A 12,492-nucleotide genomic window follows, 5' to 3' on the forward strand; every position below is an offset into this window, starting at 1 on the left:
AACAAGAGCATGCTTAGTATAGTACATTCTGGCATTCAAAATTTGTTTTTAAATATAATACATTCTAGAAGATAAAAACCAATTTTACATTTAATAATTTCCATTTATCAACCAACCATCATTAATCATATTGATGATAACATCTGATTAGAAAATAAAATGAGGGCTCATGCGTCTCTTTATTTGTCTTAAAATTTCTAGAGTGCAATATATTACAGGATAGAGGGAGTATTCTAGTGAACTACCTGTAGTTTGTTATCCAAGATTTGTAGTACTATCTTTTACTGATTAGTCTTCTGTTTCCTCTTACATTTATCCCTGAGAAAAAATGAAGAAAAAGATGGAGAATCCATCCATTAAGCATGGGCTTCATCACATCATTTGTCCTGCTAAGCATGTCTCATTGGCTTGCGTAGCGACTTTTTTTAATATACCATTTAAGATTCCATTTTCTACAATTTGCTGCTTGCCAGTTGGGCCTTGTTAATTCCCCTCTGTAAAATCAAAAATTAAATCTCCATTTGCGTTCCATTAGTTGGCATTCGTTGTGTAGACTACAACAGCAAAAGTCAGCCTGTTGCTGCTTTCATTTTCCTTGGATAATGTTTAGCAAATGGGTTATGAGAGGTGGGTTTGGAAAAGGGAAATAGATGAATGGCTAGGATTAAATGATGTGTGAAGAATGAATTGCTATGATACAATATTACCCTTTGAAGGGTGAGATATCATTTCCCTATCCCATTTGCCAAACATCGCCATACATGGATGTGACAACTGCTAGCACGGTTGTTCAGATTCATATGGCGCACTCGCTTGCCATTCTAAGCCAAATTTCCTAATTAAAATGCGAAGATTTTTTCTGAATAAAAAATGCGAAGATTTTTACCACTCGTATTATAGAAAAATTGAATGTTTCACACGAAATTGTCCTAAGTTTTAGCAGAGGCGGAGGCACATGTAGATTTTGCCAATATATTTGGGTTTATTTTTGCCTATAATCAATTTATTTATAATTGTCGAATCATGAGGTTTTTTCTAATGCTTGATTTCCGATCGTGCTCGTTCAAATTTTTTATGTAGCAGCTAGAAGAAGAAGAAATAATCGCAACAAACATTTTTTTTCCAAAAAGAAATCTCAGGCACCAACGGATTTGTCATATGGGAAATGGGATCTCACCAAATCCCCTATAATCAATTTATTTATAATTGTTGTATCATGAGGTTTTTTTTAATGCTTGATTTTCGATCGTGCTAGTTCAAATTTTCTATGTAGCAGCCAGAAGAAGAAGAAATAATCGAAATAAACATGTTTTTTTAAAAGAAATCTCAGCCACCAACGGATTTACGGATTTGGCAGATGGGAAATGGGATGTCACCAAATCCCCATACCTCGCACCACCTAACACAGACGATGGATGGATCCTTTATAAATGAAACCCTCAAACACCTCAGATTTCCCGTGCGCCTCATCACCACCCACCTATCAGTTCACCCCGTCGTCCTCGGCGCGGCGCCACCCCCCTCCTCGTCCCCCGGCGCTACTACCCCGCTCCACGGTCCAAGGGTAAGCGCCTCCCCACCGCCCCCTTGCTGTATATAGCCCCTCACACTCGCCCGCTCGCCCGTTCCCTCGCTTCCGCTGTCTCCCCCGCGCCTCTCGGATCGCCTCGGCGCGCGGTGAGTCTGTCTGTCGTGCTATTGGGCCGCTGTTCGTGTTCTTACTCTCTGTGCAGTCTGGATAACTGGATTCGTAGCCATTGCCTCCTTCCTTGTCGAGGTTGCTGCACTGCACCACGCTGTGGGGAATTGGTGGTTTTTTGGTCGGGCAATGGTTGGCTGAATTGTTGGGTTGCTCTTTTTATGTACGTGCATATGTCGTTGAGATCGCTGCTGGGTTACTACGGGATTATCCCTTTTGTTTTTCGAGCAAATGTTTTGTGTCATAATTATATGAAATTCATCATGGTGTTTTGATGTGATTTGAGTGGACTAGCATGTAGCATCTCAGATCCCAGAATTTTGTTAGCACCAGAACACGCTGTTAATTTTTAGATCGTTTCCGAATGACGGGCTCTTAATATCCTTAGATCTGCTGAAATATCCTTAGATCTGCTGAAACATTTATAATTTCTCGTATTCATGTATGTATGATCCGAAAGTAGGTTGGTAGTTTCACTGAATGGACAGTGATGATTTTATACCGATGAATCTGTTTTCAGCAATTGTAGTTTAATATAGCATGCTTCCTGTAGAACTGTAGAAGTGCACTTCTCTAATTTATTATCCGAACTATAGTTTCTTATGGATGTTATTTGTAGCATGATCCCTGCATGTCTGAGAGGGACCTTGCTTCCTTTCAGACCTATTTTAGCTCTCCTGTATCCACATCCTGGAAAAGCTAGGTTGCAACCTAAATGGAGGACTGTAGTGCATATATCATACCTCCATGGTATGGTTAATCCTTCCCAGTTTAAACAAACAGTGTTGATTGACCAGAGGTATTTCTTTGCACCGAAGCATTTAGATCTTATGGGAGGAACACATGCAGAATGAATTTAGAGTTTCACATGGGAGGAGAAGAATTGAGTTCAGTTTATGGTTCAGTGAGATATACAGAATACTTTTTTAGCTTATTTGCAGCTTTGTTGAGACAAATATTCAGCTAGCTTCCCTGTTGCTGTGCTGATTTTAACCTTTTTCTGTTATAGAAAGATGGCGTCCCATATTGTTGGATACCCTCGCATGGGCCCCAAGAGGGAGCTCAAGTTTGCCTTGGAGTCTTTCTGGGATGGGAAGAGCAGCGCCGAGGATTTGGAGAAAGTTGCCACTGACCTCAGGTCTAGCATCTGGAAGCAAATGTCAGAAGCTGGGATCAAGTACATTCCCAGCAACACCTTCTCGTACTACGACCAGGTCCTTGATACCACGGCCATGCTTGGCGCTGTCCCAGAGCGCTACTCTTGGACTGGAGGCGAGATTGGTTTGAGCACCTACTTCTCAATGGCCAGGGGAAATGCCAGTGTCCCTGCTATGGAGATGACCAAGTGGTTTGACACAAACTAGTAAGTAAACTTCTGTCTCTTGAATGCTTACTGCTGGTGGCTTTTTTGTGGTATTGGTCTAACATTTTTTATTACCTTATTCTTTGCAGCCACTTTATTGTCCCTGAGCTTGGCCCAAGCACCAAGTTCACATACGCTTCACACAAGGCTGTCTCTGAGTACAAGGAGGCAAAGGCGGTATGTTGCTGTAACAACAGATACTCTCAGCTGTTTGTAATTTAGTTCATTTACCCTTCTCATCATAGGCCACGTTTAGTTGGCCGAATTCGGCGCCGCCGGATTCACTGTGCGTCACTGTAGCATTCGTTTGTATTTGGTAATAATTGTCCAATCGCTGACTAATTAGGCTCAAAACGTTCGTCTCGCAAAGTACAACCTAACTGTGCAATTAGTTTTTTATTTCGTCTACATTTAGTACTCCATACATGTACCACAAGTTTGATGTGACGGGGAATCTTCTTTTTGCATAGTGCCAAAGTTGGGAGTTGGGAGCAACTAAACATGGCCATAGTTCGTTTTTATGGCTGCACGGTTTAGTATCAGGGGGAAAAATGCAGCAACCGACATTTATGTCTCCCAGCTATTTAAATATGATTGGACATATATTATTTGCTTAGAACACACTTCCTTTTGGTAAAAGAACTTCAGCTGTACTGAACCTATGGCTTATTTGAATCCTTGACTGGTTTGATGCCTTCAAGACGTTCCATAACATTGAAGTAAATTATAAGTTAACCCACTGCCTTTGCAAGCCTTATTTGAAGTCAAAGATGGACAATCTTGGAACACACTGACTTTGCCATCTTGACAGTAATATATAACTATCACAAAACTATCTTCTTGTTCAACATTGCTTAATAGCAAATATGATAGGATCCCCTGCAGATGTTGGTGATTTTCACCCTGTAAAGGAAGGGCCATGCTATTTTCTTTTATGAAAAATAATGCCTGCAAACTTATGTTTTTGCCACTCATGCAGCTCGGCATTGATACAGTCCCAGTGCTTGTTGGACCAGTCTCATACTTGCTCCTCTCTAAGCCTGCCAAGGGTGTGGAGAAATCGTTCTCTCTTCTTTCACTTCTTGGTAGCATTCTTCCCATATATAAGTAAGCATCCACACAAAGCAGCCAACATTTTTTTTTCATCATGATCCTCGTTAATTGATAATGTGATACGTTATGAAATACAGGGAGGTTGTTGCTGAGCTGAAGGCAGCTGGTGCTTCTTGGATTCAGTTTGATGAGCCTACCCTTGTTAAAGACCTTGCTGCTCATGAATTGGCTGCATTCTCTTCAGCATATGCTGAACTGGAGTCAGCATTCGCTGGATTGAATGTGCTTATCGAGACATACTTTGCTGACATTCCTGCTGAGTCCTACAAGTATGTTTTTTTATTTTTAACATAATCTTCGCCATGGTCTTCCTTTCAGAGTAATATTGTTGAGAAAGAACTGAAAACTCATTTCTTTTGCAAATGCAGGACCCTCACGTCATTGAGTGGTGTGACTGCTTACGGTTTCGATCTTATCCGTGGAGCCAAGACCCTTGATCTTATCAGGAGCAGCTTCCCCTCTGGGAAGTACCTCTTCGCTGGTGTTGTAGATGGACGCAACATTTGGGCTGATGATCTTGCTGCATCTCTTAGCACTCTTCAGTCTCTTGAGGCTGTTGCTGGCAAGGGTAAGCATTGAAGGATATACTGTTATTTATCTGTTCCCTTTGTCTGTACGTTGTTCGGTAACCAAATACATGATGTTCAGACAAACTTGTGGTGTCAACCTCCTGCTCACTGATGCACACCGCTGTTGATCTTGTAAATGAGACTAAACTGGATGACGAGATTAAGTCATGGCTTGCATTTGCTGCCCAAAAGGTTGTTGAGGTTAATGCCCTTGCCAAGGCTTTGGCAGGCCAAAAGGATGAGGTATGGCACTGTTTTGTACTCTTCATTCTTCTGAGCCTCTTTAACTTGACTGATTACTCTCATTCCGTACCTCAATAACTTACTATTGGTATAATATTGAACATGTTCGCCTACAGGCTTACTTTGCAGCCAATGCTGCTGCTCAGGCCTCAAGGAGATCATCACCCAGAGTGACAAACGAGGAGGTCCAAAAGGCTGTAAGTAACATTGATCTTTATTGAATATAAATGCTTGTTTTTTTTATGTTAGTACGCACCAATTCTAAACCAGAAATGCATTTCGTACAGGCAGCTGCTTTGAAGGGCTCTGACCACCGCCGTGCTACCACTGTTTCTGCTAGATTGGATGCTCAGCAGAAAAAGCTCAACCTTCCTGTCCTTCCCACAACCACAATTGGTTCATTCCCTCAGACTGTGGAACTCAGGAGGGTCCGCCGTGAGTACAAGGCAAAGAAGTAAGTGTTTGTAGAGATATTATTACTGTTATATCTTTATCGTTTTCTTTTTATTACTAAAAATGTGTCTTTGCAGGATCTCCGAGGAGGAATACATCAGTGCCATCAAGGAAGAAATCAGCAAGGTTGTCAAGATCCAAGAGGAGCTTGACATTGATGTGCTTGTGCATGGAGAGCCTGAGGTGAGCATTTTAGTGTAATGATTTGTTTGTTATAGACTACCTGCATTAGCTTTTTTTTGTTTATGGATCATTAAAAATAACAAGTTCTTTTAGGATATTGATATTACTGTTTGATGAAGATGAAACATTTACTTATTTATGTCAATTCCTATGTATTTACAGAGAAATGACATGGTTGAGTACTTCGGTGAGCAATTATCTGGTTTTGCGTTCACTGCCAACGGATGGGTGCAATCTTATGGATCACGTTGTGTGAAGCCACCCATTATCTATGGTGATGTCAGCCGGCCGAACCCCATGACTGTTTTCTGGTCCAAGACAGCACAAAGCATGACCGCTCGTCCCATGAAGGGAATGTTGACTGGTCCAGTCACAATCCTCAACTGGTCATTTGTCAGGAACGACCAGCCTAGGTTTGTTACCTCTTCCAATCCGCTTCAATATGATTAGAAACAGTTTGAAACACTGTTTTGCGCAGTTGCGCTTCTGCTCCTTCATCTGTAACTGACCCTGCAAAATGAATATAATAAATTATGTTTTGTTGGCGTACAGGTTTGAGACATGCTACCAAATAGCTCTTGCAATCAAAAAGGAGGTTGAGGATCTTGAGGCTGCTGGTATTCAGGTTTGTATCTTCCACTTTTATAAGTTTGTTTTCTAGTTCCTGTTTCATCAATATGTCCATGTGCAACAACACTTTTTTTTTTACTCTTTGCAGGTGATCCAGATTGATGAGGCAGCTCTAAGGGAGGGTCTGCCACTGCGCAAGTCAGAGCATGCATTCTACCTGGACTGGGCTGTCCACTCTTTCAGAATCACCAACTGCGGAGTCCAGGACACCACCCAGGTATTAGCCTTGAAATGTTTTGAGATACCTTGAAATCTGTCTTAGAATCTGTACTGATGGTCCCTTTTCTTGGATAGATCCACACTCATATGTGCTACTCCAACTTTAACGATATCATCCACTCCATCATTGACATGGATGCCGATGTGATCACCATCGAGAACTCCCGGTCTGATGAGAAGCTATTGTCTGTCTTCCGTGAGGGTGTGAAGTACGGAGCTGGCATTGGCCCTGGTGTCTATGACATCCACTCTCCCAGGATTCCCTCTACCGAGGAGATTGCGGACCGCGTCAACAAGATGCTTGCCGTGCTTGACACCAACATCCTCTGGGTGAACCCGGACTGTGGTCTCAAGACACGCAAGTACACGGAGGTCAAGCCCGCCCTGACCAACATGGTTTCCGCCACCAAGCTCATCCGCACCCAGCTTGCCAGCGCGAAATGAGTCTGTGTGATAGCTCCATGGTTTGTTGAACACAAAGCCAGTAGGGCCATTTGATTTGAATAATTTGGATCTTACCCCTGTTCCATGGTTAGGTTAGTCTCATTGGTGAGATACACCGTTATATGATGTGTTATAAGTTTGGAGTGTGTTTCCCTTAGGCTGTTTTCTGGGGGTATGTGTGCTTCGGTTATTAAACAGAAATGAAATACCAGTCTTCAAATTGCTTCACCAACTGCATTGTCATGTTCTCCTTCCAGAGAGGGAATGCCATGGTATTGCACATGATACATGTAGACATACAATTGTTCCACGCTCTTCACAGTAACACTATATACAGGATAGTGGCACCAACACCCACCAATGCAAGGACCAGGATGAAGCCAAGAACATGCAGCACTTTGATCTTCCTCCACCATCTCCTGTCCTCACCCTTGCCATTGCCATCAGCATCGTCGTTCTTGATTGCATTTTCAGTTGCGTCACCGTCCCCTCTCGGCAAATCTTGTATGTTCATCACTTGATCTTGTCTCGGTTCCTCCATAGCCTGATGATGTTGTTTCTGTTCCTTGTCTTCGACCTTGCCGTTCCCTGGATCTTCTTGGGCGCTCCACATGCTGCCGACGCTGCTGCCTGATGAAGCATCGTCCGTAGTATCCGCCCTCATCAGCTCTTGGAGAGACTGAGAGCGCTCAGGGTGATGTTCTTTCTGCTTGTCCTTGGACGATGTGGATCCCTTGGGCAGGATGACGAACAGCTGGGCGCTCTCAGTGTTCAGCTTGGCCTGGATGGTGCCGGCATCGCAGCTCCTGGGGACCGGGAACACCTTGAGGAAGCGTGCCCACTGGCCGCCGTCGACCTGGCGCTCGCCGGTGACCTTCAGCTTGGGCACGCCGTCGGCCTGGCGCTCGCCGGTGACCTTCAGCTTCCGCCGAGTTTTGTACAGGACCTTTAGCTCCTCCCTCCTGAACCCTGGATGGAAGAGACCGTTTGTTCAGAAGACGCAGGCGACAGGCTCTAGTGCAATGTGGAATTTCGTCAGGCGGATCGGAGGTGTTACCTGACACGTCGACGACGAGGGTGTCGGCGTCCTCCGTGCTTGTCCACTCGCACCGCGGGTCCACCGCCGTGTACTCGCGACGGCGTGGCGGTGGAATCGGTGGCGCGGCTGTTGCCGGCATGACGGGGGGCCTGTGCTGATGACCCAGGCTTTTCAGTGTTTCGAAGGAAGAATGGTTACGTGTTACGAGTTACGACAGAGGAATGAGGGTAATCCTGCCATTGTACGCTACAGTAGTTTCAACTTTCAAATATGTTTTGTGCTCAGCAGCGGATTGGTGTTGCCTCCCAGACAGGTTATATGGTAATTGCTGTTGCTAGGCAACTCCTTGCTTTGCTTCAGCTAGTTGCAGATGTCTTGCTTCAGTTCCAAGGTGTACCCCTTTGCTTGAAGTACTTACAGTGGCGAAGCAGATATCCAGCCTGTTCGGTTGGCTGGTTCGTATCGTTGCTGGTTCGTGAAGAAGTACTGCTGGCTGGTTTGTGTGAGAGAAAAATACTGTTCCGGCTGAAAATTTACAATCGTTTACGACGAGCCACAGCCAAATGAAGTGGACATAACCCCTACGCCAATATTTAAAAAAGAAGAAGATAAAAGCACACTTTAAAAGCGTTTTTCTCTCTCTAAATTTTCCTTGCGGCCACCATGTCATCTGAAACTGGCACCGATTTGAAACATCATCCTAAGACCTAAGTGAAGGCGGATTTCTATCATGAAGCCACTGCGACCTTCGAATTCGAGCTTGACGACGGGGTCACATGGCAGGAGGAGACTTCTGTTCTGATGATCACGCTCTCGGCGTGCTTAGCGCCTCTGTTTTCGCAGGTGCCGTGCTCTGCTGGTTCGTGCTGCGACAAGGGGACTGCTGCTGGCGGCGCTAGAATAGGGGGAGGCCACGCAGTTTCCACGACATCGGGCATCGGGGGTTTCGGCCACTGTCAGGTGACAGCTTGTACAAGCGCAACCTGATTGGCATCGGGGGTTTCGGCAACATGTACCATGGTTCGCCGTGAAGTGCGTCGCGCGCTCCTCGCGGCAGGTGCTTCTTCCCCGACTTCCGGATGGGGATCGCAGTGCTGTCTCACATCCGGCACCGGAGCCACCTGTACGACTCGGGGTCCGAGGAGCCACCGGTGTCATGGACGCAGCGGCCAGAGTTTTGCATCGGCGTGGTGAGGGGCCTGCACACCAGGCTACCCCAAGAACATCATCCACCAACATCCTCCTCGGCCGTCGCCAAGGTGGCCGACTTCGGGCTGTCGCGCATCGACCAGCCGTTCGGCGTGGTGCCGGTGATCGAGCTGGGCCACGATCGGATCAACAACCACCTCGCCGAGTGGGTCGTGGAGTCTGCCAGTCCCGGACAAGCATTCATATCACAGGCAATTGTGCTAAAAAAGAAAATTTCTACTCACCGGTGACCAATGTGTGCTTGTTGTCATCTCTTAAATCTGAGTGGCCAATATGTGCTTGCAATCTTCTCTTAAATCTGAGCTACGTTCTACAGCACCGTCAATATCACTAGCACAGTTGCACTAACTTAAAAGTGCAATTTTCGTACCCAAACTATTACATACCTCTAAGAAATATAATACCAATCAATCATATTGTTTTCCGGCACAGATTATCATATCTTTATTTCTATGCAAATTGATGATACGTACTCCTATGATATAAAGGCCTAATCATACTGGACCACACACTGCTGCAGAGCACAAAATTACAAAGAGAATGAGAGAGAGAGAAAAAAAAATCAAAGTACACTTATTTCAAAACCACCTTAACAGCAAAAAAATTAGTAACAGATTAAAAGTGGCTCCTTATTTTAGTTTTTAAAGTTGAGAACTTGAAATACAAAGTACACTACATATTTTCAAAACCTTATATATTTGCACCTTGCCTGATTGTTTGCCAAGTTTATTTTCTGGCGACTGGGATGACTATTTCACTAAGCCTGGTGCTGATATGATCTAACATATTTTTGTTTACCTCAGATTCCTATGTTTAAGATAATGGGTAGAATGGATGTTATGTCACGTTGGCTATTGTAAATCAGACAACTGGGTGCAAACAATCCTTGCATCGGCTTTCATCAACACAAGAAACTGATACAAGTAATGGCAAAGACCATCCACCTATTGAGGACAAAAAACTGCAGAAAACTTCCATGCAGGAACACAAAAGGTCCTAAGATACCTATGGTTACATGCAACCTACATAGTTAAATGTTTGATTGGAACACTGCAAGAGAATTACGAATGAATTCAATAGTTAAATTCCAACAAAGACCAGGTTCTGAGTAATTTAAACCTGCCCAGCACTGATATGAACCCTTCACTTAAAAATGGCAAGACAACATAATCAAGGGATCAAACTGGAACTATGCAATCTCGGTTAAAAAAAACTCACTATCCAACTATAGATATGCATCAGAAGTCAGCAAAAACCCTTCCACAGAATGCTAATAGGCCTACAGACGAAATCAATGGATGATACAGACGAAAGCAATGGAAAAGCATAAGTATAACCAAGCATATTGTCATCCTTTTAGATCATCATTGCAGATATAACTGATAACTAGCGTGCAAGATTGCAAGCTAAATTTCAGCTACAACTGAGCCATTCGAAGTACCAAAACTGTCGAATATCTCAATCTCTCTTTTATCATTAATTAGTTCAGCGAATAGAACTTAAACAAGTCGAGTCAAATCGACCAAGAACACATATCGATCAATTACTTGTTCTTCCCGGACTTCTTCTTACCCCCTGCCGCCGCGCCGGCGCTGACCTGGGGGCGCGGGTGGCGCTCGGCCTCGGCGGCGTCGAGCCACTTGAGCGGGTTACGGTTGAAGAAGGGCCAGTTGGGGACGGTGACGAGCGCCGTGAGCACGACGCCGCCGGCGTAGACGAGCAGCATGAGCTGGAAGTCCGCGCGCACGTAGCCCACCAGGAACGCCGCCACCGCGGACGCCACCAGCAACACCTGCATCAGCATCTCCGCGCGCTTCTGCCCCAGCCAATCCATAATCCTCTGCCAAGAACCCGAGACACAAGAGATCCCAGTGAGATGGATCGGACTCGGACCCAGTACGCTTGAAATTGGATCAGATCCGAATACAAATAGCTTAAGCTAGGGTTTGGGTGCTCGGTTTCGTAAAGGAACGGAAGATAAGGAGTGCGCGTACCTGGTGGGTACTCGTCGCTGGAGAAGGACCCGGAGATGGAGGCCTGGGGCACCTGACGTAGGGCGGCAGCGGCGACGCCGGTGGTCACCCAGTCGTCGCCACGAGGAAGAAAGAGCGCACGCGAGTGGAACGGTAGAACCACGAGAGAGAGGTATGCGGGCAGGTAAGAAGAGCATACCAGGGTCCTGGGTCTGGGCCGGCATGGAACCAGGATCCTGCCCAGTTCTAGGATTGAAGGCCCATCGTCATGGGCCAGAGTCAAATCCTCTCATGGGGAATTTTTTTTTATTTTAACCTTTTTTCGAAACTAATTTTAAATCTAACACGTCTTTTTTTTTTAAACTAACACTTTTGGCCGCGCCACCATGCATGGCGCGGCACAGGCGCGGCCAAATGCATGTGCCGCGCCATGCATGGTGGCGCGGCACAGGGCTGACGTGGCGGCGACCAGGAGCGATGACCGCTGACGGGGCAGGGCCTGCTGCGCCACCCATCTTGGTGCGGCAGTGCCGCGCCAGGGGTCATGGCGCGTCTGGGCCAAATAAAACCCCACGGCCGAGCTCCCGGCCGCACGCACCCCTGCCCGCCCGCCCGCGCCGCTAGCCAGCCGACGCGCCCCGCCGCCGGCCATCGCCCGCGCCCACGCCGCGCCCGCCTCCAGCGCCCTCGTCGGCCGCTCCCGGCCACTCGGGCGGCCCTCGCCCTCGCAGCACCCGTGCCATGAACCTCGGCGCGTCGAGGCCGCCCGCTCCTAAGGTACCTCCCTCTCGGTTTAATGTTATTATGATTATTATTGTTTTAGCATAATTAGTTTGTGATATACGTATGTAGTTTTTAGTTTTTAGGTTAGGATTTTGGGTTTAGGGATTGATTAGGTATTTGTTATTTACTTTGTAGTTATTGATTTAGTTAGGGATTGTAGCGATGCGGTTGTCACTGGTAGATTCGGTTATTATTTAGTTTATAGTTAGTTATTTAGTTAGGGATTGTAGCGAGCCGGTCGAGGGATCGTATTCCATTCGAATGTTTCGATCGTAGGTTCATCCTATTGTGGCCGTAACGCTGAGCGTAACTGGCTCCCTCGCTTCTTGGTTGACTTTATCGTACTACGATCTCTAGCCTCTATCCACGTCCCTAGCACATGACCATCAGGCTTTACCTCTTTTGCGCGCTTGTTTATCCTATCCTTGTGCCGATTTATTTTGGGTTAGAGTGAATATTTTACTTTGCAATGCTATATAATGTTAATTTGAATTTTGTTAATTTAAGTACTCTAACGCTTTGTTTATCAATTTGTAATAGGATAGCCCATCCCACGCAGCACCCGTTGTACC

At 45.7% G+C, this 12,492-nt stretch overlaps 3 protein-coding genes across 4 annotated transcripts; 1 reads left to right on the plus strand and 2 right to left on the minus strand.

Moving 5' to 3' along the window:
* The first annotated feature begins 1,410 nt into the window (after positions 1-1,410).
* LOC136522092 (5-methyltetrahydropteroyltriglutamate--homocysteine methyltransferase 1-like) lies at positions 1,411-7,148 on the plus strand. Of its 2 annotated transcripts, none has more exons than XM_066515880.1 (14): positions 1,411-1,564; positions 2,709-3,062; positions 3,152-3,239; positions 4,042-4,169; positions 4,253-4,444; positions 4,544-4,743; positions 4,824-4,987; positions 5,104-5,184; positions 5,275-5,441; positions 5,518-5,623; positions 5,786-6,036; positions 6,176-6,248; positions 6,342-6,470; positions 6,548-7,148. In XM_066515880.1, exons 1-14 carry the CDS (start codon positions 1,431-1,433, stop codon positions 6,914-6,916), a joined length of 2,436 nt encoding a protein of 811 aa, XP_066371977.1. In that variant the 5' UTR covers positions 1,411-1,430; the 3' UTR covers positions 6,917-7,148. The 2 variants fall into 2 exon arrangements, with proteins under 2 accessions (XP_066371977.1, XP_066371986.1); XM_066515889.1 differs by having other exon boundaries at positions 1,538-1,677.
* Positions 7,149-7,217: 69 nt separating this feature from the next.
* LOC136522106 (inactive protein RESTRICTED TEV MOVEMENT 2-like) lies at positions 7,218-8,263 on the minus strand. The gene is made up of 2 exons (XM_066515896.1): positions 7,974-8,263; positions 7,218-7,885 (listed from the first exon to the last, which is right to left on the minus strand). Exons 1-2 carry the CDS (start codon positions 8,092-8,094, stop codon positions 7,233-7,235), a joined length of 774 nt encoding a protein of 257 aa, XP_066371993.1. The 5' UTR covers positions 8,095-8,263; the 3' UTR covers positions 7,218-7,232.
* A 2,222-nt stretch (positions 8,264-10,485) lies between these two features.
* Positions 10,486-11,317, minus strand: LOC136538508 (signal peptidase complex subunit 1-like). The gene is made up of 2 exons (XM_066530467.1): positions 11,159-11,317; positions 10,486-11,004 (listed from the first exon to the last, which is right to left on the minus strand). Exon 2 carries the CDS (start codon positions 10,996-10,998, stop codon positions 10,708-10,710), a length of 291 nt encoding a protein of 96 aa, XP_066386564.1. The 5' UTR covers positions 10,999-11,004; positions 11,159-11,317; the 3' UTR covers positions 10,486-10,707.
* Positions 11,318-12,492: the final 1,175 nt, after the last annotated feature.

Source organism: Miscanthus floridulus, chromosome 2 (assembly GCF_019320115.1).
Source record: "Miscanthus floridulus cultivar M001 chromosome 2, ASM1932011v1, whole genome shotgun sequence".
Lineage (NCBI taxonomy): Eukaryota > Viridiplantae > Streptophyta > Magnoliopsida > Poales > Poaceae > Miscanthus > Miscanthus floridulus.